The 27,576-nt window shown below is 30.2% G+C and overlaps 1 protein-coding gene across 1 annotated transcript; it reads right to left on the bottom strand.

Moving 5' to 3' along the window:
• Window positions 1-502: 502 nt before the first annotated feature.
• Window positions 503-19,934, bottom strand: Atg8a (GABA type A receptor-associated protein autophagy-related 8a). Its single transcript, XM_075377181.1, has 3 exons — window positions 19,563-19,934; window positions 4,702-4,899; window positions 503-867 (listed from the first exon to the last, which is right to left on the bottom strand). Exons 1-3 carry the CDS (start codon window positions 19,650-19,652, stop codon window positions 796-798), a joined length of 360 nt encoding a protein of 119 aa, XP_075233296.1. The 5' UTR covers window positions 19,653-19,934; the 3' UTR covers window positions 503-795.
• Between the last annotated feature and the right edge of the window lie 7,642 nt (window positions 19,935-27,576).

Genomic DNA, 27,576 nt, shown 5'->3' with positions numbered 1-27,576 from the left:
TAGTGAGACCATCTACATACAGCTTTTGTAAAACTAAAAAAAGATTTATCCCCCAAATCGCATTTAAATACCACAATTTATGTATATGTATATATGGTGAAATGAGGTAATGTAGTCAAATTCTTTAAATCTATGTTAAGCCAAAATTCTTCCATTAACAATAGAAGAGAAGCTTAAACAAAATAATATTCTTTCTTTCCACTTATTGATAGCATTCAACATAACATAGAAAAATAGCACAGAGTTCAACACCACCATTTACATGCAATTAACCCTTAATGGTGCTTCTACATAATGAACACAAGACTTGAATGTAACTTACTTGGAATGCTGTAAAAAATTGTGACAACTACAGAGGATTTCATGAAAAAATTGTAAGTTTTTAAAAATTTATTTGTTTAAACCCAAAAAATAATAAATCAATTATAATTTTTATATTATATATATATATATATATATATATATATATATATACAATATATATTATATATATACAAAAAAATATATGCATGAATTTAATTTAAAAAATCTCTGAACAATCTTGAAAGATATAGTTCATAAAAAAAGACAAAATATCATAGATCAAAGAATAATTTTAAGATAAATGAATAGTTCTTAAATACTGATAAACCATTGAATCCACTAAATAATGTCTGTTTTAAACTGATTAATGATATTTATTACACCTTAATTTTTACTGTAGAGAATATTTTTAAAAATCTATTATGTAATTTTAAATTAAAAAAAGCAATTTTGATATATATATACACACACATACACACCACAAAATATCACTTATGCATCATTGCCATAAACATTCTCATCACTGTAGGCAATGTACAAAAAGAAATCCTCTTCATGGTGTTCCTGAGAAAACAAAATTACAATAAATTAACATACATCAATGTAAGAAGCTATATACAAATAAACTGCAGTGTGAGGATCATACATAAAGTAGAATCCAGAGAGCACACAATAAAATTTCTTATAATCTTTTTATTTTACTTCCACATACTTCTATATATAGTCACATTTATTCAACTAAAATGTGACCGTTTTCTTTAGCTCTTCATCATTCATAAGCATACCAATTGTAATGATCAAGGAGTAATGTAATCTCATTGACAATGTCTTACCTCCACATTGCTAACTAATGAGATGGAAATCAGGATGTCATCAATAAAACTACAATTACAAATGCCCTTCAATTTCTTTCTCCCCTATAATTATGAATGATCTGCAGCAATGAGATTAAGATTTTCTTTTATATCAGAGGGCTGTTTTTTTTTAACCTTGGATGCGCTATAAAAAAAGATATTAACAACAAAATAATTTTATTACTAAAAGTTTAGTATCTAACTTACCTTTCTACATAATCGCCAAAACGATTGATGCATTTGTCGTATCTTGACACTAGCTTTGCGATGCCCTCTTCAAAGAAGTTTGCCGCCAATGAGGTGAGGTGAGGTAAGATAAGGTAAGTTAAGTTCTGATAGCCTCCTCTCTTTTGTGAGTTATCCACCCAACCAACCCTTCAATTCTCGAACGAGGTGAAAATCGCTAGGGGCTAGGTTTCAGAAGGTTCTGCATCACATTGGCAAAGTGTAGTCATGGCATTGTCATGGATCAAAACCACACCAGACAAGAGCATGCCTCTTCATTTGTTCTGGATAGGTCTGCAGGAGGTGATGTAAAGATTTACAATAAACTTCCTTTGTTACTATTGTCCACTGCTCCATAAAGTCCACCAACAAGATACCTTTATAGTCCTAAAAAATTGTAGCTATCGTTTTCCTGTAGCTCGGTGTCTGTTTCTACATTTAGGCTTGTTTGGTTTCTGAATTGTCATACTAGATCCAAGTCTCATTGCCAGTAATGATAAGACTTTAAAAAACCCTTCCCTCTCATTAACCTAACGTATGGAAAACATTAACTGACACTGTTCGCTGCATTTTGTGATCATCAACTCAACATTTTTGGGACGCAATGTGCACACAGTTTCTGGTATTCTAGGTCAAAATTGTGTACAGAGAAGACTTATTGTAAGTTTATGTTAATGTTTACAATAAGTTCACTTATACAAAATAAGCTTAAATAAGCTTTACAATAAGTTCACTTATTGTAAACATCAGTTTGTCGTAGACAAAATCATCAACATGCTCAACCAGGCGTACAAGTAGCAACAGACTTATGTCCTTGCCACCTTATCAAGGATGTCTGTTCATCCTTTTAAGTTTCCTACACCATTCCTGAATGCTACCATCACTCAAAGTTTTCACCATACACTAGGCTCATTCTGTGATTGATTTCAGCAGAGCTACATCCTTCTGCTTGCAAAAAACTTATCACACTTCACAATTCACACTTGGTAAGAGCGTCAATTATAGTGGCCATATTCAATTGCCCATAGCTCGGTTCAGACTAATGCAATGGGATGGGGGGCAGTATAATCGCATGATGTGCAGACCTGGTTCCAACCTTTCTCTTGTTTACTTAGATGCATGATCAGATGTTGAAAAAAACAGCCCTCATATATATATATATATATATATATATATATATATATATATTTTGCAAAAAAACAATTTTAATTATCATCTTACCATATACTGTCTTAGGAATTTCCTACATGTTTTGTTGCATTACTGCATCAGTATCATCATACCTGGTCTAAGGTATATTCAGTTAGTAGACCAGGTAACACGGTAATTTTCTAACATGCTTCTTGTAAATATATACTTTAATATGAATGATATTGTGGGGTTTGATGTTATATGTTTTTGGTATGTAAAACTGATAAAATGTAATTATAGATATTTCCATTCCCTGATGATGCTGTTACATGTATTAATACATGTAATGCAATTTCTATGAAACTATATTTTTTTAGTAAAAAGAAAATATATTAACACCATACAATAAAAAAAAATGTTGATTAAAAATATAATTTTTTTTTAATTTTAAATCATCAAGAAAAAGACAGCTTAGGTTTCAGAAAACCATAAGACATGATGATGATTTTCAGAGTTGAAAGCATAAGATGCGGGGAAATAACCCGTTATCGTAAACAATTGGCAAATTAATTTATCATTCACTACATGTTTTTCTTATCTGCGCCAACTTTTGATACTAGTCTAATATTTTTTATACTACTGATAATGATTAATTGACAAACTTCCTTAAAATATAGCTATTTCACAGTCATTATTTTTTGCATTAAGATCTTATTTGACTTCATATGCCATGGAGTTGGGAACTTTATTAATTTAAAAAGCTTATAGAAAAATGTAACCTATGGAGTAAGGAACAAGTTGTGAGACCAGTTAATGAAATGGCATGGATCTTTGATATGAAGGTAGCATGTGATGCATTTTCATACAAGCACCCTTTTTTGTACAATTCTCATAAATAAAAAAAATAATTTGATAAAATATTGAAATTAACTTTACAAACCTATACCTCAGTCAAAGTTTCATTTGTACAGAGAAAACTAAAAATGTTTTTCACAAAGCAAGAAAATAAGTTCATTGAAAACAATTCTAAGCAAACTCCCTCAAAAAATTAGAAAAAAAAATACTTGAAAATATTTAAATGACTGATAACAGGAAGCTGTTCACAATCAGGTGGGAAGATAAATTTTATGACAGAATATTAAAAATAAGACAGATTAGATTTGTAAGTCTGAAGATAAGATTATATGTACAACAATATTAAGGTTAAAATATTATATCTAACTATATTAAATATTAAAATCACAATGTAGAAAGCATTTAAGATAAAATCAAATCACAAATTTGTTGAGATTAAAAAAACCTTTCAATTAACTATTTTGGCAAAGGTGGCTTTGTTAAAACTAAACTATAATTTTTAGAAGTTATTACTTAGAATAAATTTTAAGAATTGCTGAAATTTTACTCTTGCTTATCTATTTTGACTATCAGTTTCACGTCATAAAATACAGACTCAAAACTGCATTTTTGTAGCTTCAGAATCTAATTAAAAACAAAAAACTGGTATCTTGTAAACTGTATCTCCTATTCTATATTTAAAAATGTAAATAACACACACACAGCCTGAGAAAGAAAAATCTTTTTTCATAAACTGTTTTAAACACAAAAGCTGTGTACACATTTTATATTTATAAAATTATTTTTAAACATGATTTAAACATTTTTTGCTGTAATTCGCAATTCAAAATTGTTCTGAACTTTATTATTTAATTATTATTTTCAAATAATATACATACTGCTAGCACTATAAGTGAATATAATCTACCAGTCAAAATTTTAATAGCTTTTAGATTCAACTTAATCTCCATCCCTCAAAGATGAACATACTGTATAATTTAACGATTTTTAAAAATATAGTATGTTTGGATTTAAAAAATTAAATTAACCGTATGATAAAAATAAAATAAAATTTACAGTCCCACTGCATTTTCAAACAGAAAAGTGGTATTACTTGTTATACTACTTATTTAGCATCAAAGGGTTTGTTTCAAGCATTTCTGTTGCATGATAAAACAACATATAATATCCTAAAATGAAAATAAAACACCACTGTCAGAAAAAATTTAAAGATAATGTAAAAAAAACTGACTACTTAATTAAGAAATAAAAGAATTTTTAATATAAAACTGATGCTGCAATAATCAGATAGTTATAGGCAACCTGTCTTACACATAAAATAAAAAATTTTTACCTGGTACAATGATCCCATTGTAGCGCTAGTAGGTGGAATGACATTGTTCACAAAGAAAAAGAGAGCATCTTCAGGGCGAAGGTGAACTCGTTTCCTGATAAGGAAATAAAACTGACCAACTGTAAGATCTGATGGTACCAAGTATTTCTTCTTATCCAAATCTCCAATACGAGCTTTTGGTGCTTTTTCAACAATAACCTAAAATACAATGGTCATTAAAAGAAAATTGAATTCACATTTGACATGGAATTTATCTGTCCACTCGAAATTATTAATTAATGAAATATCCTAAAACAGATTTCTCAAACATCACAGATATTTTATTCATACCACAAATAAAAAATAAAAATCAGACTACAACCTAAACATAAAACGTGACCTTCAAGAATTTTCATATTTTGTGAAGTATAAGAAAGTCAGTTATATGCACTGCAGGTAATAATAATAAATTCAGCATTTATTTCTACTAAAATGCAATATTCATTGCTTGAATCTTGGTTGTGCATTTCTGCTTTATGTAGTATTGTTTTATGATTAAAATTTAAAAAAAAATTTTCAAAATTTACAAAAATAATAAGGTATCTAATTAACTTTCCTTAATCTAGATGCAAATCACAAACTTACAATTATGTATCTTTGCATTTGAGAAATGTGAAATAACTTTTGAGAACTTGCTGAAAATACTTGATCTGCTACTCAATGTTTTTTTGTTTTTTAATGGACTAATGGTCTAACATGAATATTTTCTGTCTGACAACACATGGTACAATCAGGTAAAGTTAGAAGTGTCATAAAAAGTACATTAAAACTCTAAAAAGCAAGTGACTCAATCATAGAGTAGTTCATAAAAGACCATCATGTAAAAAGAATAACTGTCTTTGGATTATTTACAAAAGAACTGATTATTTTTTGCCAATAAATTACAAACACTGTTGGATATTTTTCTGTTTGTGCATGCATGTGGTGTGTTTCTGTGTGTATGTGTAGTGGGGGAGTTCTCCCACTCCCTTGTTCATGTGTATTGCTCAGTTGGGTTTGTGAAGTGGACATAATGTCGGTCAGTTACGTTTAATCAAAGTTTTCTTTTAGTGTACCAGTATTCAATTACGATCAGTGTCAATCTAATATAATAAAGATGTCATAATTTTTAGTTGCATTCAGACTGTGTCAATTTATTATACAGTCCACTTAACAGTTTTACAACCAGCATTCTCTGAGCCAGATTTTTTTTTTACCGAAATAGATGTACAAATTGTTATTTTCTAGTAAAAAAAAAAAAACAGTGTAAATTTATGACAATGTAATAATTTACCATTAATTTTTCAAAAATGTGTTCCAGTATACTCTGATCTTTCCTAAAGTATCCAAATATAAAAATTAAGACAAATTTACAGACAGTTTTTATTATTGCTGTAACAAATTTTGTAACATTATGCTGTTACATACCAGTTGGAGATAAGCAGACTGGAGTTACATTATTGCTGTGTAAAAAGATAAGTAAAGAATGTTATTTTGTTATCTGTTGCATTCCTATTGTGAATCCTAATCTTTATTCCAAATTTCCTTTATTATAAGTTTATCCTACCACAAATTTAATTCCATACTTTAAGTACTTAATCATATTATTTATTCTTGTTTATTTAGTTAGCTTACACAGTCATAATATTATTCAGACTTCATAATATTATTAAGTCTCGATATATTTCATACTTCATAAAAATACAGTAAGACTAATCCATACAATTAATTTGTATAATAATTTTTTCCCCATCTGTAAAATGGCTGAAATTAGGCAATTAATTAAAGAGAATATGACTTAGTTAAAGCTAAGGTAACAAGGTTCAAAACATATTTCATTGCTGTATCAAATGAAAAATGAAATTACACAATTAAAAGTTACCGACTTGCTAAGCTTCAAGATTATTGGTTAAGTTTGATAAAACTGAACTACAAATAGAATTACAGGATGACTTCAAGAGTAAGGTTGAAAAAGGTGAAAACTTCAAGTCTGAATGTTTCTCATTTACGTCAGCAGCTAGGACATCACAAGAGGTCTGAGTAAAAAAGATAAAGTAGAAAATGTAGAAGAATGGGAGAATGTTAAAAAGGAAATTCTTAAATCAACAGAAGCGAACTTAGGTGGAAAAAAGAGAACTGGTAGAAAACCTTGGATTTCAGACAATATATTGCAGATGTTGGATGAACGTAGAAAATATAAGAATGCTAGTGATGAAGAAAGTAAAAGGAACTATAAACAATTAAGAAATACTATAAACAGGAAGTGCAAACTAGCGAAAGAAGAGTGGATTAAAGAAAAGTGTTCAGAAGTGGAAAGAGAAATGAACATTGGTAAAACAGACGGAGCATACAGGAAAGGAAAATTTTGGGGTACATAGATAAAAATCTAATAATGTGTTAAAACAAAGATGGTACACCAATTTATAATATGAAAGGCAAAGTCGATAGGTGGGTGGAATATATTGAGTTAAACTGAGGAAATGAATTAGAAAATGGTGTTATAGAGGAAGAAGAGGAAGTTGAAGAGGATGTGAAAGGGGAGAAACAATACGGAGATGAAAATTTAAGAGAGCAATAACAGATTTGAATGCCAGGAAGGCTCCTGGAATAGACAGAATACCTGTAGAATTATTGTGCAGTGCAGGTGAGGAAGCGATTGATAGAAAACTGGTGTGTAATATTTATGAAAAAGGTAAAGTTCTGCCAGACTTCTAACAGTGTTAGTCATGATACCAAAGAAAGCAGGAGCAGATAAATGTGAAGAATACAGAACAATTAGCTTAACTAGCCATGCATCAAAAATCTTAGAATTCCGTACAGAAGAATTGAGAGGAGAGTGGAAGTGAAGACAAATTTGGTTTCAGAAAAAGTATAGGGACAAGGGTAGCAATTTTAGGCCTCAGATTAATATTAGAAGGAAGATTAAAGAAAAACAAACCAACATACTTGGCATTTATAAACCTAGAAAAGGCATTAGATAACGTAGACTGGAATAAAATGTTCAGCATTTTAAAAAAATTAGGGTTCAAATACAGAGATAGAAGAACAATTGCTAACATTTACAGGAACCAAACAGCAACAGTAATAACAGAAGAAGATAAGAAAGAAGCTGTAATAAGAAAGGGAGTCCAACAAGGATGTTCCCTATCCCCGTTACTTTTTAATCTTTACATAGAACTAGCAATTAATGATGTTAATGAACAATTTAGATCCAGAGTTACAGTACAAGGTGAAAGGTAAAGATGCTACAATTTGCTGATATTCTAGCTGGGAGTAAAAAGGATTTAGAAGAAACGGCATGGATGAAGTCCTACGCAAGAAAAACTGCATGAAAATAAACAAGAACAAAACAAAAGTAATGGAATGTATAAATAATGAAGATGGACCACTGAATGTGGAAATAGGAAGAGAAAAGATTATGGAGGTAGAAGAATTTTGTTATTTGGGAAGTAGAATTACTAAAGATGGACAAAGCAGGAGTGACATAAAATTCTGAGCTTTCAGTCAGAAATATAATTTGTTTACATCAAAAATTAATTTAAATGTCAGGAAAAGTTTTTTGAAAGAATATGTTTGGAGCGTTGCTTTATATGAAAGTGAAACTTGGATGATCAGAGTACCTGAGACGAAAAGATTAGAAGCTTTTGAAATGTGGTGCTATAGGAGAATGTTAATCAGGTGGGTGGATAAAGTGACAAATGAAGAGGTGTTGTGGCAAATCGATGTAGGAAGAAGCATTTGAAAAAATATAGTTAGAGACAGACTTATAGGCCACATATTAAGGCATCCTGGAATAGTCGCTTTAATATTAGAGGGTCAGGTAGAAGGAAAAAATTGTGTAGGCAGGCAATATTTGGAATATGTAAAACAAATTGTTAGGGATGTGGAATGTATCGAAATGAAATGATTAGCACTAGATAGTGAATCTTGTAGAGCTGCATCAACCCAGTCAAATGACTGATGTCAAAAAAAAAAATCAGCAGCACAAGTCCTGAAAGTTGAAACCAGCAAGTCTCATAAATTGCATATGAACAATCAATTTAAATTACTTCAAAAAATATTACATTATCTGAAAATTGTCAGTCTACAAAAAATTGATTTTTATGTAACTAACCGCAACACCAAATTTATTTTTGTGAAGCTTTCAAAACATTATCAATTTTTGACCATGAACTTAATGTTTAAAAACGTGGTCTGTGTTTCAACTATCTAAACAGTCAGCAAAAAACTGTGGTCTATCAAGCAGGTTCATACAAACATTGTGGCAAAAAACATAATAGTTTGCTACATTACATCAGACCTAATTCTAGTGTTACACAAAATAATATTTCTGCCAACCAACCCTGTTGTCATGTTGTCAACAGCCATTGCTTTAGTTAGATATACAGGTGATTCAAAGAAACGGGAAATTTTAAAAATTAAATAACGCTAATGAAAATTTTTTTTTTTAAATGAATTTTATTTCATGTAATTGTACAAATGCTGCCATTTTAGGTTACATACATTTTAGTTTATTTTTTAAAGATGACATCTTGCAGGTGACCTCCTCTTCTACGTAAACACTCACGAAGTATCTTCATTAAAATTGTTCATGGTTTGACGTAACATCTCAACTGGAATTTCCGCAATTGCTTCTCGGATCTTTGCTTTCAGTCTTCCGTTGTAGCAGGTCTACTGTGGAACACTTTGCTTTTAAGGTGACCCCCACAAAAAGCAATCGCAAGCTGAGAGATCAGGCGATCTGGGATGCCATCTAATGTCACCATTTCATGAAATGACATGTTGTCCAAACAATCGGCATACAGCTGCCATCGACATTCGTGCAGTATGTGACGTTGCTCCGTCTTGTTGAAATCAGGCTGTGTTAAGAATTGGTAGAAATCTCTTTTGTTGTTCCACAACAAAGGTTTCAAGCATGGCTACGTAACGAGCCGACGTCACTGTAATCGCAAGACCGTTGTCATCCTCAAAAAAATAAGGGCCTATAACACCGTAAGATGACATAGCACACCACACAGTCACTTTCTGGCTGTGCAACGGATGCTGGTGTAGCTGCGTAGGATTTTCTTGTGCCCAGTATCTGAAATTTTGCTTGTTAACAAATCCACTGAGGTGGAAATGCGCTTCGTCTGACATCCACGGTTTGTGAACAAACTCTTCGTTATTTATTTTCTGAAGCATTACATTACAGAATTATGCTCGCACAACTGCATCGTTCGGTTTCAGTTCCTGGACGATCTGCAACTTGTATGGATGATATTGAAAGTCCTACACCAACATTCTTCGAACACTTGAACTACGTAATTGTAAAGATGCTGAGAGACGACGGATCGACCGATGTGGACTTCATGTGACAGCATTTTGTAAAGCTTGAACATTCTGTGGTGTACGGACGGTTTGCTCACGGCCTGGAGGTTTCTTTTTCATGTCGAACCAGTTTCCTCAAAATTAGATATCCATGTTTTAATTGCATGTGCTGATGAAACATGGTCGTTCCGTCCCATATTAAAATGATGGCGAAAGTCTCTACGCGCTCTCTCCACAGTCATTGTTTTTGTAAAACGCTTTGATAGGAAATGCACGTTGCGCACCACTCCAAGGATCCATGACAACTAAATGGCAGGTTAGGTTAGAGAGGCTGGCGCCACTTATCACGTGGTACCAATCGCCCACGGCTACCAACACAACTTTCAAAATTTCCCGTTTCTTTGAATCATCTGTGCATGGTAATTCTCACTGATGTCGCATGTTACTTGACAGCAGTTTGCAGTCAAATTTTATCACTGAGAACTAAGTTTTTAAGACTACCATCAAAGAAAAACATGTTACAAGTTAACGGTGTATGCCAGAACCATTAAAACTCATTCCGTGGAATGTGTTATTTAAATTAAGAGTTAACAAATGCACAGCGAATATAGTGTGTAGTTTTACCAACCACCACTCAACAATTACCTGCCGTTTAAATCAGAAAATCAAGTTTGCAATTACCACAGAATCTGCTACTGACCGATCCAGATTTCCACAAACAAAGTGACATTGGCAAGCTTATTGGCGCAGAATTATTTTATGAAGTCTTTTGTAAATGAAACAAAGCAAGTAAATCAAATCCAACATTTCAAAATACCCTATTTGGCTGGGTAATTTCTGGTAAGTATTGATCAAACAGAATTCAACAGTTTTAACCTCTGTATGCAATCTATCACATCAATGAAAACATTAAAAAATTTTGGGAATTAGACTGAAGCTCTACTGATAAACAATTTACAGGAAATGACTAACTTTGTGAAGAATTGTATGAAAATAATACAAGATCTATGGAACGAAGATACTGTGTGAGGATCCCTTTGAAAGGTGATGTAAACCAACTTGGTGACTCAAGCTGCAATGTAAAGGCTTCTTTCACTTGAGAAATGTCTTAATTCAGACACTGAATTGAAATCACAATACATAAATTTCATGAGAGAATACAAAAACCTAGGGGCACATGACAAAAATATAAGATGAAGTTGCAGGGTCCAAAATCATACATTCCACACCATTGTATTATACGGGAAGATTCATCCACAACAAAGTAACAATAGTTTTTGACGCTTCCAGTTAAGACATCTGCGATTTCACTTAACGACTTATCCATTGTTGAACCTACAGTACAGTTAGATCTAATCAGCATTATCATCAGATTCAGAACTAGTTTATAAACTATCACAGCCGACATAGAAAAGATGCATACGCTAATTGAAACCCATGCTTTTCAAAGAAATCTTCAGTTAATTTTATGGCATGCAAACTTCAATGAAGAAATATAAACATACAAGCTGTTAACCATGATGTATGGAACTTTGAGTGCACAATACTTAGTGAAAAGAACTTTAAAGCAACTAGCTCTAGATGAAAAGGAACAATTTCAAAAGACTTCTCTTGTAATGATAGACAATTTTATGTGGATGATTTAATGACTGGTGCATCTTCACTTCAAGAAGCAAAACAACTTCAGAGAGATCCAATTGATCTGCTAGTCGTGAAGGATTTCACCTCAGAAAGTGGTGCGCAAATAATCAAGAACTAGTGTCCAATATTCTGTGTGAAGATACGCTAGACTGATTATACATCAATCCAGATCCTAGAGTTAAAACTTTGGGACTGATTTGGAATTCTGTGAAGGATGCATTTCAGTTCTTATTCCACAAGGAAAGTTAAGGTCAAAAACCAACAAAACAAACAATTTTAGAGGCGATTGGATGAATATTTGATCCTTTGGGATTACTCGGGCCTGTCGTAGTCACTGCAAAACTTATGCAAAATCTACAGTCTTGCAAGGTTGGTTGGGATGATGAGATTCCAAAGGACTTTCTGAACAAATTGAATTCATTTCAAGAATCCATTAGGTCATTGGTCGCTCTGGAAATTCCCAGATGCCTCACAAACAAGACAGAACCAATTTGTCAAGTTGAAATACATGGTTTTTCAGATGTATCTGAATCTTCATATGGTGCATGTATTATCTGAAATCCATTGATACATCAAACAAGATCACGATAAACTTAATTACATTAAAGTAAAGGGTAGCTTTGTTAAAAAAGTTATCACTACCTAGGTTAGAATTACGTGGTGCATTGCTTTTATATGAATTAACAAAAATTATCACTAGTTAATTACTACTTCTGATCATCTCTATATATATTTGTATATGGATTCTAGAATCATACTTGCTTGGATTAAAACATCTTCACATTGGGCAATATTTTTTGCAAATAAAGTTGCAAAAATTCAAGACAACTCCCAACATCAAGTCATGGAACTACATATCTCTGGATGAAAATACAGCTGACTTCTTATCAAGAGTATCTTTGCCTCATCAACTTGTTGATAAATTGTATTGGCATGGCCCAAAGTATTTGATGGAAGGCAACATGCACTGAGATGTTCTTGTAAACATATAAAGTGAAATCACTGAACGTAGAGTTCAAGTTTCTTTTCATTCTGCTGTGATGGATAATACAATTTTCAGTAAATATTCAAGTTTTACAAAGGCAACTAGAGTAATTGCATGTTGTTCACGTTTTATCGATAACTGTCAAAACCACAACACATCTAAAGGGTCCACTCACTGTACAAGAATTGAATAAAGCAGAAACAAAGATATTGAAATTACTACAACATAATGACTCCAAGGAAATCAGTGATTTCAAATCCTTGAAACAAATTCAAAACAATAATCAACTAAAATCATTAAATCCACATCTCAATAACGATATACTAAGAGTCTGAGGTCGTTTACAGAATTCCAGCCTCCATTCTGACCAAAGGAACCCAACATAATTTTACCAAAGAATCACATCTTGACTTGATCTGATAACTGACACATCCATGTCAAAAAAACTGCATATTGGACCACAATCATTACTGAACACGCTTAAGACAAAAATATTGGCCTACTGGATGAAAAACTTAGTTCATAGAATATTTCATCAATGTGTATAATGTTTCAAAACAAACCCCAAAGGGATCACCCAGATGATGGGAAACTTACCCAAATGTGTCAATCACAAGATTGTTGACAATCATGTGTCAATCCAAGTCTCTGACCATTTGTAAGCATTGGGATTGATTATTGCAGACAATTTTGGGTAAAATTATCCAGAAAAAAGCAGTCGTGGCTCAGAAATGTTACGTCATTATTTGTTTGTTTCAGCACTAAAGCCATCCATTTAGAGTTAGTTGAAGATTTATCATCAGATTCTTTCATCTCAGTGCTGAAATGCTTCATCGCAAGAAGGGGGGCAAACATACTGAAATATATTCTGACAATGGAACAAATTTTATTGGGGTCCAAAATGAGTTGATTCAGCTAGCGGAATTATTCAGAACTGAAAATTTTCAATTAAATGACACTTTCAACCTCCCAATGCTCCACACTTTTGGATTCTGGGAATCATCAGTCAAACTTGTTAAGTCACATGAAAAGAGTAATCAGTACTAACAAGAGTAACTGTTAGTACCGATTACCATTAGAGTTTAGTGGTGAACTCTAATAGTAGAGTTTACCACTACAGACTCAAATCAAGGCATGTGTAAATTCTTGACCGTTTACTCTAGTTATTGGACGACCCTTCCAGTCTTCTTCCTGTAATACCCAGCACATTTCCTAATAGGTGATTATCTTTAGCAGCCTTCCAGAACCAAATTTGCAACACTTTCCTGCAAATAGACTTCATCACTGGCAACAGATTCTGCAACAAGTGCAGCACTTCTGGTCTCATCGATTCAGTGAGTACCTGACAATCTTCAGCAACAATCAAAATGGAAAACTTTACTCCACATCTGCAAGAAAACAATTTGGTCGTCAACAAAGAGGGCAACCTACCTCCATTCCAATGGGAATTGGCTTGCATCATCAATATACATCCTGGAAATGATGGAAAAGTGCATGTGGCAGGACTTAAAACGACTTCAACGAGGACATGAAAAAGAACAATTTCAAAAATATGTCCATTGTCAAAACAATAGATTCATTGTTACATTATTGTTTTCTTGTGTATTATTATGTGCACATCTTATTTTGTTTTTGGTAGATTTCATAAGAAAGCTACCTATTGTAATGGGTATCATGATTTGACTTCGGGAAAATTTTGACATATATTTGCGTTTCACAAAAACTTCAACCAGGACATGAAAAACAACAATTTCAAAAATATGTCCATTGTCAAAACAACAGATTCATTGTTACATTATTATTTTCTTGTGTATTATTATGTGCACATCTTATTTTGTTTTTGGTAGATTTCATAAGAAAGCTACCTATTGTAATGGGTATCATGATTTGACTTCGGGAAAATTTTGACATATATTTGCGTTTCACATTATCCAAAACCAAAACCACCATCAGTTCATAAGTTTATATACACATTTATATATTTCACTTTCTTGTGGACACTATAACTGCCGTAATTATGCCTCATCACTTTTAAATTAATACATAAAATATAACGACCCAATTCTTGGTTGAGTTCGTTAATGGGCAAAATTAGTAGACAATGGGAGTGGAAATTGGCAGGCTTTTTCAAGAAAAAAAAAATATCACTAACTTTCTTTTAAGTAAAACGTCAAATTCATTTAAAATTCCTACTATTCTTTGGATAAGGACCTAAAACTTATCTAAGTAAAGTTTTTTGATATCACTAATAACTGGCCCAGGCAGGGTGGAAAAAATGGAGGTTTTAAAGACAAAAAAAATCATACCTTTCTTAATAAAGTAGGATACAGTATCAAATTGGTTTAAAATGGTCATTAGTCCTTTAAACATTACTTAAAACCTTTGTCAAAAACAATTTTTGATATGACCAACCCTTATGGCAAAGCATGACCAAAATGTTGCTGGAATTGTTAAGAATATGGGACTTGTATGTTAAACATGTGAAACTTTTTTCACATGCAGCCACTGTCATATTGAATAAATTTGAACTTTTTCTTAACTTTAAGGAAAAAATCTTTTCTTCCTTTACTTAGCACCCGTGAAACTACCTCAGTCTTCTGGCATGCAGAAAGGGATTTTTTTTTAATTTGTATATTTGAAACGTATATGTAGTGTTAAATTTAACTTTTCTACGACTAATTGTTATCACAGCAGCTAATACAGATTTTGGCAAAACTAATATTTTTAATATACCAAAAGAAATTCAATTATAAGGGGGAAAATATTACTCTAGGGGGAAAACAGATGAATAAAGTTAGTAATTTTGATAAGAATTCTGAGGGTCAAAGAACAAGCATTCATTTTATTATTTAAACAAGGTTTCTATAATGAAGATTTTATGTTACCAATTTACACTTAACATTTTTTAAAAAACCTCATTTCCATGTTTCTTAGATCTGCAATGAGACTCCAATTTGGGACTGAAAAAATGAAAACTCCTTTGGAATGCAAACAAAATCAGTTTCATTACAACAGAGTTCTCAGTTTTCAGCTGGTGGTCAAACAGGACCATTAATCAGAGGTAGTAAGTATTATTCCCAGAAATATAAGACCAAATACATTTAAATAAAATTTTTAAACCTTTCTTATATGCAAAGGAATCATTTGAAAATTGTTAGTTAGGGAATGACTAATAAATACTTCTTATTAAACAATGGAATATATTATGACATTAAATATCACCATTATAAAAACAATTCTTGTTGGTAACTAATTAAATAATAATAATGACCAATAAATTTTTCTATTAAAACTTGCGATATTGTTTTTAAGTTATGTAAATATTACTGGTCTTTTTTTAAATAAGTAGCCTAGGAAATCTAAGAAAATCTGGGTGGGGAACAGGGCTAGAACTTTTGAAATCAGTTTTTATTGTCCCAAAGAAATCTGATACTTTGAAAAAGAATGAAATTAATATTTCAATTTTGAACTAAATGGGTAGGAAATCTTGGGGAGCAAGTATCAAGACCCTTCGATAAAGTTATATTTTTACATATTTTATACATAGAAGACAATTTTTAAAAAAATGTTTCAAATTGTTAGATTTCAATTTTTTTAATGAGGAAGTCCTAGTATTCTGGAGATTCTTACGGGGCAAAGAAACAATTATAACTGTATTCTATAGGTAGAACAAATATGAAACAAAACCATTCTGTGCCTTTACAGATTGCCATAGACAAATAGAAAAACAGGTATTTTTAAAATAGTATAGACATAAAAATATTACTATTATATTCAACAGTTATTATACTAAACATACAGTTCATGTGTAATTTACACAGTATGTAGTTTTAAAGGTAAATTTAGTTTTATTAATTCTAGGATATGAAAACATTATTGCTACTAAAATTCTAACAGGAACAAATTTATTGTTCCAAATTTTAGCAACACCTGTCTTAAAGATTTGTAGTATTATGCTGCAACTTAGTTAAGGACTGCATCGATTCATCTCAGACATAAACCATGACATAAAATGGTGTTAAAAATACATATTTGAATATTTGTTGTAAAATTATTGGCAATTCTGAACAATTATTTGATAAAGTTTAATTTTGTCATACTTAAATACCATAGCAGCTATGCAAAGAATCAGAAAAACACACTCTAAATGGCAGAAAGGAAGTTTGGACAGAGGGCGACCTGTGGAATGTACTCAATTAGCTATGTATTATCAAGACCTGTTCAGATGCTATATCGCTTTAAGAGAGAGTTTAGAATTTTGTGAAGGGAAATTAAGGATAAATTACCAAGATATGGCAATCCTTAACATCTCATAGCACATTTGGCCAAATTTATGTTCAAACGGAAATATTGTCACTGCAGAAAGAGACTAAACTACATATCCTTGCAGTTAGTCACGGTTTATTGCTTTTTTCACAAAATTTTAACTCTAACCTTATCCCTAACCTCTATCCACAGAACAGAATAGCATCTGAATACGTTACTATAACTCACAAAACTGATTGCTAACAGAATAGAGTGCATTTAGATCTTGTCTTTTCCTGATCCTAAGCATATCTACTATACTACAATAAATTATGAAAAAAATTCATGTTTATAATTGATCTAACGATTGCCTACTATCAAAAAATTATTTTGTTATGGTTGCTAGATTGAGAACATTTTTCATAAATGACAAATCTCAAACAAACAAAAGGGTTGTTATTGGCTAAGGTAACAATAGTAGCAGAATGCCTAACAGCTTCAGATTATGAAAAGCATTAATAAAATTTAGTTACAACTAAGGAATGTTTAAATATACCAAAAACAATACTTAAAGTAAAAAATGAAACTACATATTGAAGTACCACTGTACAGAGTAATGAACAGACTACACAACTAAATACTTACTAAAATTTAATGAATAAAAATAAAGTCCATATATAAATAGTCATTTATACAATTACTTTGTTGAATTTATAGAACTTGAAAATTTCACAAACTAAAAGAACAAAAACAATTTATTGTACTTCTTCCCTTATAGAAATAATTCAAATAAAAACATGAATTCTCAATAAAATAACATAAAACCTACTTTACCTTTGTATGTAATCTATATTTTTAAATTAAAGTACTAGTTGGAACGGTTAATGATAAAGTGCTTTTTTTACTATACACACTGTAATCAATTTTTAATTACACCCATATTGTGTCAAAATGTACAAAACAAATTTTGCATGTGCTCTTTATTCATTAGGCTATAAATAAGATGTATGATGCACAAAGTTATTGGGCAACCGAATAATCTTTTATTTCCAATTGCTATACCTGCATCACTGTGTTGATAGCAGTGTTATGTTATTAATGATCAGTTTAGAAAAAATCTTTAAGTGTTAAATGGACGGATAAAGAAAGAAGCTTGACTTTGTGTAGGAATTACAACAAATTATTTTTTATTTAAACACATGATAAAATTTGTTTGAGATGTATTGAAGTTTAAAGCAAGATTTGTAACTGGCAAAATAACACAAATGAAAGTGATGCTAGCGAACCAGGTGCTTTTATTTTTGAAGAATACAAAGTCATTTTCACAGACAGTAGGGATAATGTGAGATCTGGAATAGTACAGAGTGTAATAAAAGGAATCTGAAAAAACTATCGAAAAACAACCTTTTTTTAGGGTTGTAGTAAAATAGCTTTATCTCAATATAAAAAGTATTATTCTTAGATTCTGGACACTTTTCATGGTGGAAACAAGAACAAAAAATTGAAGTAAAAAATACAAAGTTTACTTACTTACTTACTTACTTACTCCATTTACAAACATACCAAAATACAAATCTCTTAACATCTATAAGGTAATAAAGTCTAAAACAACAAAGTATAAAATAAATTTGTATTATTGCAAATACTGTGATGATTTCTAATCCTTTTTATTTCAAAGCTGTTTTCATATGTTCACACAACTATGTTAACTAACTGGGCTGGTTAATTGATGCAAGAAAGAACCTAACTGTTAAATTTTTGTTAATGTATTAGATAATAAAGTCATTATGAAACTGGATGATAATCAATGAAATTAAAGTCTTAATTTAATAAAATAAATAGGATGTTCACTACAAATCACAGATATCGGACAGATTATACAAACCTACTACAAAATAATGTGATATAACAAACTCCTGGCTGGATAAAGTATCAAGTACTAATTTCTGCACACTGCAGTTTCTTATCAGTACATACACCTATATACACAAAGGACATTACAATTTCTTTAGTAATCAGGATATACATCTATCACAAGTAACCTGAAAGTAAATACATTATTCATCATTTATTTATATATATAAAATGAATATTTATGTAATATTATATTAGTAGGGAAAATTTGCAAGAAACTAATCTCCAGGAAAATTAAAAGAAGAGTAACAATTTTCAAATAAAAGCACAAATAAATAATTTTTTAATTTGGTACCATTAAAAAAAGGCACTATTATAACATTCTCTGACTTAAATAATTAAGATGTTACAAATTTAATAACTGCATTACACCTTATTACAAAGTAAAAGTAATTATTGCATAATAGTCATTTTTATACACCACAAAATTGGCTGGGAGTAAAAAATGGATTGGGCATGCTGTTTATAAAAAAAAAATAATAAAAATACTTATTGGTGTAAAATGAGTCATAATGTTACGGTAGACAAAAGAACAGAAATAGATTAAACGTCTATTAAAATCTAAATACAAGCTAAAGGACAAATTAACAGTATCAAACGTTATTCAAACTATAAACGAAAATTTAATATCAAAACTGCGAGTTGAAACCACAAAGGTCAACAAAAATCAAAATTGCACAACAAAAGAGCTAGAAATGAAAAACGAATTACGTCAAATTGAAAATAAGGCAAATCTGGTATAATTACTTACAGGTACCCTATCTGGATATTTCCTTCTTATTTTCTCTCCTTCACCCTTTCTTTTCTCAAAGGGATGTTCTTCTTTGTACTGGAACTTCATATTTTATACAAACAATAACTACGAACTGTTTAGATCAAATACGTAAAACAATATGAAACTAAGACAAATTTGTCGTGACGATTACTTACTACAACGATGGTAATGCGTACTGACAACAACTATGTAGAAAACAGCTGTTCAGAAATGCCACCATAAAAAGTAGTTCTAGAATTACTTAAGACAAATTTAAAAAATTAGATAAAAATTTGAGCTAGAAAAATGTAAAAATTATGGTCTAAGTTAAATTTAAGATACAGCTTTACCACTGCTCGAAGTTTTGAATGTATACGTCTAGTATTACTCCGCTATTGTTGCAAATGATGCGCAATAAAATAATATCGATACACCCAAAGAGATAAAATTATTTTCGTTTTCTGGGTATAGTGAAATGAACACATTTTATCATTAAAGTTATTAGTAGTTATTATATTATATCAATAATAAAAATTATAATCACTCTTGCAAACAAAGGAAGCAACCGATAAAAATAATAAGCGTAATAAGCTAATTTAAGGACATTTATTTAGTGAAAGGGTACGTAAAACGGTCAGAGGTGAAAAAAAAAAAATGGAAATTTCCTTATCAATTAATTGAAAACGTCATTCACTTACTCTTTTACCTATGTATATATGTACAGGAAATAATAAACAAAAGAATTATGTTTAAGTAATCTGTCTTGATATGTGATTCATATTTTTTAAACAAAAATTACTAAAAAAGACGTAAAACTTACAGACAAATAATTCAAGGAGATAATCATATGTTCAAGTGAACGTTTCTTAAAAGTCATTTTCTTAAATGGCTTTTAAATAAATTCCTGTTTTTATGTCTACTTCTTCCTTTATGTATCAACTTAACAAAGGCCTTCCAAAATATAAGATGTGCTTTTGTAAAATTAAACTTTTACTGCTGAAATTTAGCCAGACTATACAAAAAAACATATTAGGCTTTTTCAGAATTTTTTTAGTCATTTTTTTAACAAGCTCATAACTGTATAATTAGAATTATACAGTATAAGTAAGATATGGCAGAGAGATACTGCCTGATTATATAACTTAGTAAATATTCATTCTTATTGTAAACCTACAAATATTTGTTAAGGCCTACAAAATAAGCCTTCCACAGTCTTGATTGGCTGCTATGAATATATATTTACCATTATGCAGAATTAAAGTAAGTATATGAGAATATATGCAGCAACATACGTTTGTGACATTGTACACCTGAAATAAACATCAATTTATGTATTTTGATTGCATAGCATTTACACAGCAAATTAGAGAAAAAATAATAGTGGATTGTAGATGTACGTTTCAAAACAAAAATTGAGACTCATAAGGTAGTTTGATAAATTATAAAGAGCTTTAGTAAAGATGACTTCAAAAATATATGCCACAAGAATTTCATGGCAATATTTCATATGCAGGTTAGTAAAGAAGTAAAAATATTTATATTTATAGGGTGTATGACTCATTTTGTCAAAATATCATATCTGAAAAAAATTGAAATAAATTTGTAGGTTGTTTAGTAAATATGAATGCATCTTAAAATAAATGTATATTCAGTCAGTGTTTAAAGAATGTTGATACTGTAGCAAAAAACAAATGCAATAAAATAAATTATATGGATGTATTGATTTGAAAGGATACTGATTTTACAAAATCTATAAATCTTATTTTTTCTACGAATAATATACTAAATAGTTCTACCAATTGTGTAAATGATAAAAGTATGAATGAATTTGAAATAAAACTAAAAAAACTTTCAAAATATTATGTAATATTTGTTAAATCCCTTTAGCCGTTGTTTTAAAAATCTCACTGCAATAAATAATATGGGTTTCTGCACTCTTAAGCCTTTAAAAATATTTTGTCTACTCATTTCAATAAATGAGTTGATAATGTTATGATGTAGACTAGTACATAAGTCTATGTTGCCTTTCCCACATATAAAAAACCAAAAATTGGAAATACATTAAAATTTAGATAAAAAATGTTTATTCAACCTTTTTAAAAAAATTATATTTTTATTAAATTTTTTATAAAATATTATTTGAGTGATTAAATAGACAAAAGCATTTATGATGAAGGGGGATTGATACTCCCAGCCATATTTTATATAAGGTATGTAGCCCTAGCCGTAATTTGAATAAGGACCAAGTGTCATGGACCAGCATTTGGCCCTCAGAAGTAAAAATTATTTATTTTAAATTTAATAATTTTGGATAAAGTAAAATTTCCTTATAATCAAACTTTTGGGAAACTGAAAAAAACTACATAGTAACCAAACTAAAAGACAGATGAAGGAACTTGCTATTATAAAGTTATACATTATGACCTTAATAACAATACCCCACATGGTTTTTGTTATTTTAATTTTTAATATGACATTTATCCAAATATCGTGGAACCTCTTCCTTTTTAATTTCAACAGACTTTGTGCTAGGAATAATATTAAAAAAATCTTTTTTACGAGTTAAAGCACAATATTGTATTGCCGTAAAACACAATTAAATCATTACAGGCCTTATCACGAATTCTAATTTCAGAAAAAAACATAAAAATATTGAATTTCAATCTTTATAGAAAAACATTATTCAATCTCTCCATTCTCCCCCTCATCACTGGCAGTAGGCCATTGTAAAATTTTGTGATAAAACTCTCTGGATTCTTCAGGCACATAATGTATCACTTTACCAACATCCCTGAGTTTCTTCTTTTTTATGGCAACCAATCCATTATACACTTTTCAACAGGGAGGTTAGCTTCACTATCTTTGTACAGTTTGTAAACTTCAATGGTTATGCAATCTATAAAAGTTTGAGCAGTAACATGTCCCTTTTTAGCTGCTGTGAAGTCTAGTGCTTGTATGTACTTATTTTAAAAGGTGTTTAGTATGAATGCTAACACAAGTCTTTTTGAAAAAGGTCAGCCACCAGTCTTTGAAGTTCAAAAGTTGTTCATTCATTATTGCTTTCATGTCAAAAGAAGGTTGCTTGGTTTTGGCACTGCCAATCATATGGTTGTATTGTTCAAGGGAATAAATCCTATTGTGGCGACAAATCACTTTTTTAATCACACCAGAGTGTTTGTCACAGGGGAGAAAACTATGACCTCTAATAGAAAAAAACACCTGTACCTCATTAAATCAGTTGGTGGTGGTAAGGAAAATGAAAAATCTAACCAAGGTGTGTTCCTGTTTTTCCAGGGCATGAGTCATTGAAAACAAAAGAGTTTTGACTTGAGGGTATACACTGTTAATATAGTCATTCGATAAAGTGCACACCTCGTTTGCTCCTTTTTTCATTCTTTCATAGTAGATGTACATTGTGGCCTTTTAATCTCCTAAACTATGAACACAAAACACATAATGCCATAGTTTCCTTGAACGGGCATGCATGGCAAAGGAAGATTTTACATAAAGTCAAAGCAGATTCCATGTACATCATTCCTATTACTGCAGAGCTCAGTTACTTCTTTGATTTTTTTGTGAAACTGCATGTCCTACTTTTATGGACCATCAGTTCAGCTACAGTGCTCTGTTTTGCATTGCCATTCAAAGTGGAAGATTTTATTTTTGTATTTCACACCTGTACTTAAGACCTATCGAATCGGTACTCATAACTTTCCTTGTAATAAGTTCAAAAATACTCATATGTTATCATATCTTTGAGTTTTGAATGTTTCTGAAAAGAATTTCATGCATCCTTTTGCATGTCAGGCCAGCCTCTAGGTTATGACAAGCATTGAAGAATAATGAGAAGTTTTTTTGGGAAAGTCACAATATGTTCATTCACCTTTATATGTTTATTCATATCAATATCATTAGGAATTTTTGGTGGTTACCATGTTTTCCCGTGATGTCTGTAGGTTGGTCGTCCTTTGCTAATAAGGTTGTTAGCTGATAAACTACTTTATTAGATACTGCATTTAAGCTCATAAAAGCCTTTCGACAAACTTCTACTCGGCTGGAATCTTTCATTGTAAAATATTAGATTGATGAAGTGAACTGTTTTGAATCAGGACCTTTAGGGCAATGCCATTCAACAGTGTCATTTTTTAGACCTATTAGGTAAATATCCTGTTCCTTTGACCTTTTGGTAAATATCCTTTGCTAATAAGGTTGTTAGCTGATAAACTACTTTATTAGATACTGCATTTAAGCTCATAAAAGCCTTTCGACAAACTTCTACTCGGTTGGAATCTTTCATTGTAAAATATTAGATTGATGAAGTGAACTGTTTTGAATCAGGACCTTTAGGGCAATGCCATTCAACATTGTGTCATTTTTTAGACCTATTAGGTAAATATCCTGTTCATTTTTGGACCTATCACTATAAACAGACTTTATTATTTGACTTTTTTTTTTCACTAGTAAAGCCAACAGTACACATTTTTCTACATTCATACTCTGACCCAGTTTCCTTCAACTAACCTGCCACTTGTTATCATGAACTCTTCTTTGTGTCTTGCTGTTTTCATCATTTCAGTAATAGTTCCACAACCTCTTTATAACAGAACTTTCTTCAGACTCCGATGCTTCAGGTAATGTTTAACACACTTGTATTAAAATAATCAGCAATAAAAAAACTAATTTAATGATCACAAACAAGATTAGCTCTAAACATATCCTCAAAGCAGAGCAAAACTGAACTGTAGCGTGTGCATTAACTAAATACTGACTGCTGGTGCTTTGGTGGTAGGAAAGTGAACTAAGTGCTGTTGAGTAGATGGGGAAAGATTTATGGAATGTTTTCTTTCTTCTTCTCAGTTAAAATTTTAATAGCTTACTGGAGCATTATAATAAAAGACTTTCCCTTTTTCATCCCAAAAGATTCATTTTAATTTGATAAACAAAATTGCTATCTCAGCTCATTTATCCAAAAAAGTGGAATCTTTCCTTTCTTTATCTCACCCATTCATATATATATATATATATATATATATATATATAAAAAAAATCAACCATATAAAACTGGTATTAATTTACAACAGAAGTTGAACATTAAAAAATTACTTCTAAAAAGCTCCCTATAAGAAAACCTCCTTAAATTTATTTATCCAGAAATAATAGATACACCAAAAGTGTGTTGTGCCAAAACTGTAATTATTTTTATAAAGGAATCTATATTTTAAAATAGAAGAAAACAAATATCTATTGCATTACAGATCAATAGATAAACTGTAAAATTTAAATAATAAATTTGAGTTTACAATGATCAAATTCATTTACCAATAGTATAATGATTATATAAATTAATGTTAATAAGTATGACCAGGAAAATGTTTAAACAGCTTGAGTATGACCACTGTATTATTTTCAAAAGTTAAATGCGTGAAAAGAAATTAAAAGAGTTTTATAATGTTAGGCTACTATAATTATAAAAGTATGTTCTTTTTATGAAATTAATTTATTTTAAAAAGGCTAGGGTACTGAAAAAGTATGTACACCAATGTACTGTTATAAATTACCATGTATAAACCCATTGGGTTGATCTAGTGGTGAACTTTTCATCGCAAATCAGCTGATTTCGAAGTAGAGTTCTCTGAAGGCTAAACAAAAAGAAAGATTACCAAGTAATGTATAAAATAATCTTATCAAAATTTTTGCTTGCCTCAGATATGGATGGAGTTAAATAAAAATGGAATAAAAGGTTATTTTTAAGAATAACAAAAAAGACTTTGGAACTGATTTATTATGTTTGAATAAAATAAGGTTCTTTATATGTATTAAAGTAGGATAGATGTGTGGGAAGTTAAACTGGATTAAGGTGTTTATGTATAACAAAAATTCTAATTTCTATCACACTTAAACGTTTATATATTATTATTATTTTATATGTTTATTAATTACCATACTTTCAAAGTTTTAAATTAACATTGTTATTAAATTTTATGTGATTAATTTGAAGAGATATAGAGTGAATTAAAAGTTAATAATATTTTCTTGAAAGACTACATTCATGTTTTTCTTATTAAGCATTATTACAATGTCAATTTAACAGCTGCTAAGCAAGTCTTTTATTGGCTTAATTGATGAAATTCAAGTATTGTGAGCCATAATGTTGCTTTGCACACAAGAGGCAAACATTTATATTTGAGCAGTTATCCACCGACTGTCAACTCAGTGGAACCGTTTCATAGTGGAAAAGACATCATACTGTAAAATCTATCTTCTACATTGAGAACCTGGACATTCTTGGAGCTTCTAATAAATTTGATGTTCTCATCTTCACTCTTCATCTTCATGAAACTACACTAAATCTGAAAGGACTGTGCACTTCATTGCAGATTATATTTTAGTAATAAGAAAATTGTAATGTTTTTATTATGAATATTTTTAAGTTTATTTACACAAACCCTTTTCAAATAAATAGCTAAAAAGTATATTGAAAATAAATTAAATTAACTGTAAATAAAGTTAAATAATTTTTGTTGTTAAATAATTTAATAATGTCCCTTAACCAAAGGGATGTGGCAGTATAAGTACAATAAAAAATTTTAATTATTAATTTTATATTATTGTAGTAATAAAATCATTCATAATAATGAAATACTTATTAGTAATATTAAGATTATATTGTTATAATTATAATAATGAAACTGTTTATATTTTATACATATAGTGTACGATTTAGCTTACATTTGTTTATTTTTATGAAGAAACCTGGTAATGTAGATACAGTGTAATTTAGGACTTTTAACTATTACTATCATAATTTTTTTCAGATATTTTTATATGTTCTTATTTCTTATTTAGTGTTATTTCTTATTTATGCATTCTATGTACTCATTTTTTATTTTTTAAACTAAATAAATTTTTTTATATTGAGTATTGTATTACTGGTACCATGAGATGGTGTATGACCATGATGAGTATTGTACAAGACATTAGATCTATTTTTTGTTAATATAGACACTTTTTATTATTTTTTACTAATTCCCTGTAGCATTAGGCAACTCTAATCAACATGTGAGATTCACTAATAATGAAAATTTGTAAAGGAGTTTTGCTTGAATAGACAGACAGGCAACACTTTATTTACAGTATCTTACACAATTATATCTTTATAGAACATGAGAGAAGACTAGGTGTAACAAACATCACATTTCTATTTCAACACATCAAATACTTAGAACTTTATAGATAGAAGGATTCAGAAGCAAAAATGTAAATAACCACTTGACAAACTCAGTAGAATCTAAAAAAAAATGCTGCAAGCTTATTTTATGTAAAAAATAAAGAAAAAAAAGTTTTTAGAAAGTAGATATTTTTCTCAAAAACTTCATTAACAAAAAATAGTTTGTTATTGTTACTGGCAGGAAGTATAAGGTAAAATTTTAATGTAGATAAAAACTTAAATATAATTTAATTTAAATTCCAGATAAAAATTCTCAAAATGGAGAATTTTACATTACAAGTAATAGTAGGTGCAATTAAAAAATCTAATACATTTACAAAGAACACTGCCCAAAGTAATTTTTTTTACAGAACATCAATCACTCACAGCTACTTGCAGCACAATTTTATTTTCATAGCATTTTTCAAGCTCACTGAATTCATCCATTTGTTTAATTATGTATTCGTAAATGTTTCAATACTTTAACTGAAGCCTGCAGGTACATTAAACAAAAAAAGAAGAATCTTCTTTTTCTTCTTGAAGTTTATGAAAATGAAGGAATAAGTCATTCATTCTTTTCTTTTTTTTTGAGAAAGTTTATCTTATTATACTTAATGGTTGTTAATAAAAACAGTTAGTTTTGTGATTTAAACTGTGATAGCTTGCTTGCATAGCTATTGTTCATTTTTTATTAGAATGCAAATTGCAGAGGTTGATTTTAATAAATCAGAACAAAATCTCCATGATTGAAGATTAAGAAAAGATAGTATCCAACAGTTTTTGTGAAAATACAAATTGTTCCAA

This window comes from Lycorma delicatula, chromosome 1 (genome assembly GCF_047948215.1).
Source record: "Lycorma delicatula isolate Av1 chromosome 1, ASM4794821v1, whole genome shotgun sequence".
Lineage (NCBI taxonomy): Eukaryota > Metazoa > Arthropoda > Insecta > Hemiptera > Fulgoridae > Lycorma > Lycorma delicatula.
This window is presented reverse-complemented; position numbering and strand designations above follow the sequence as displayed.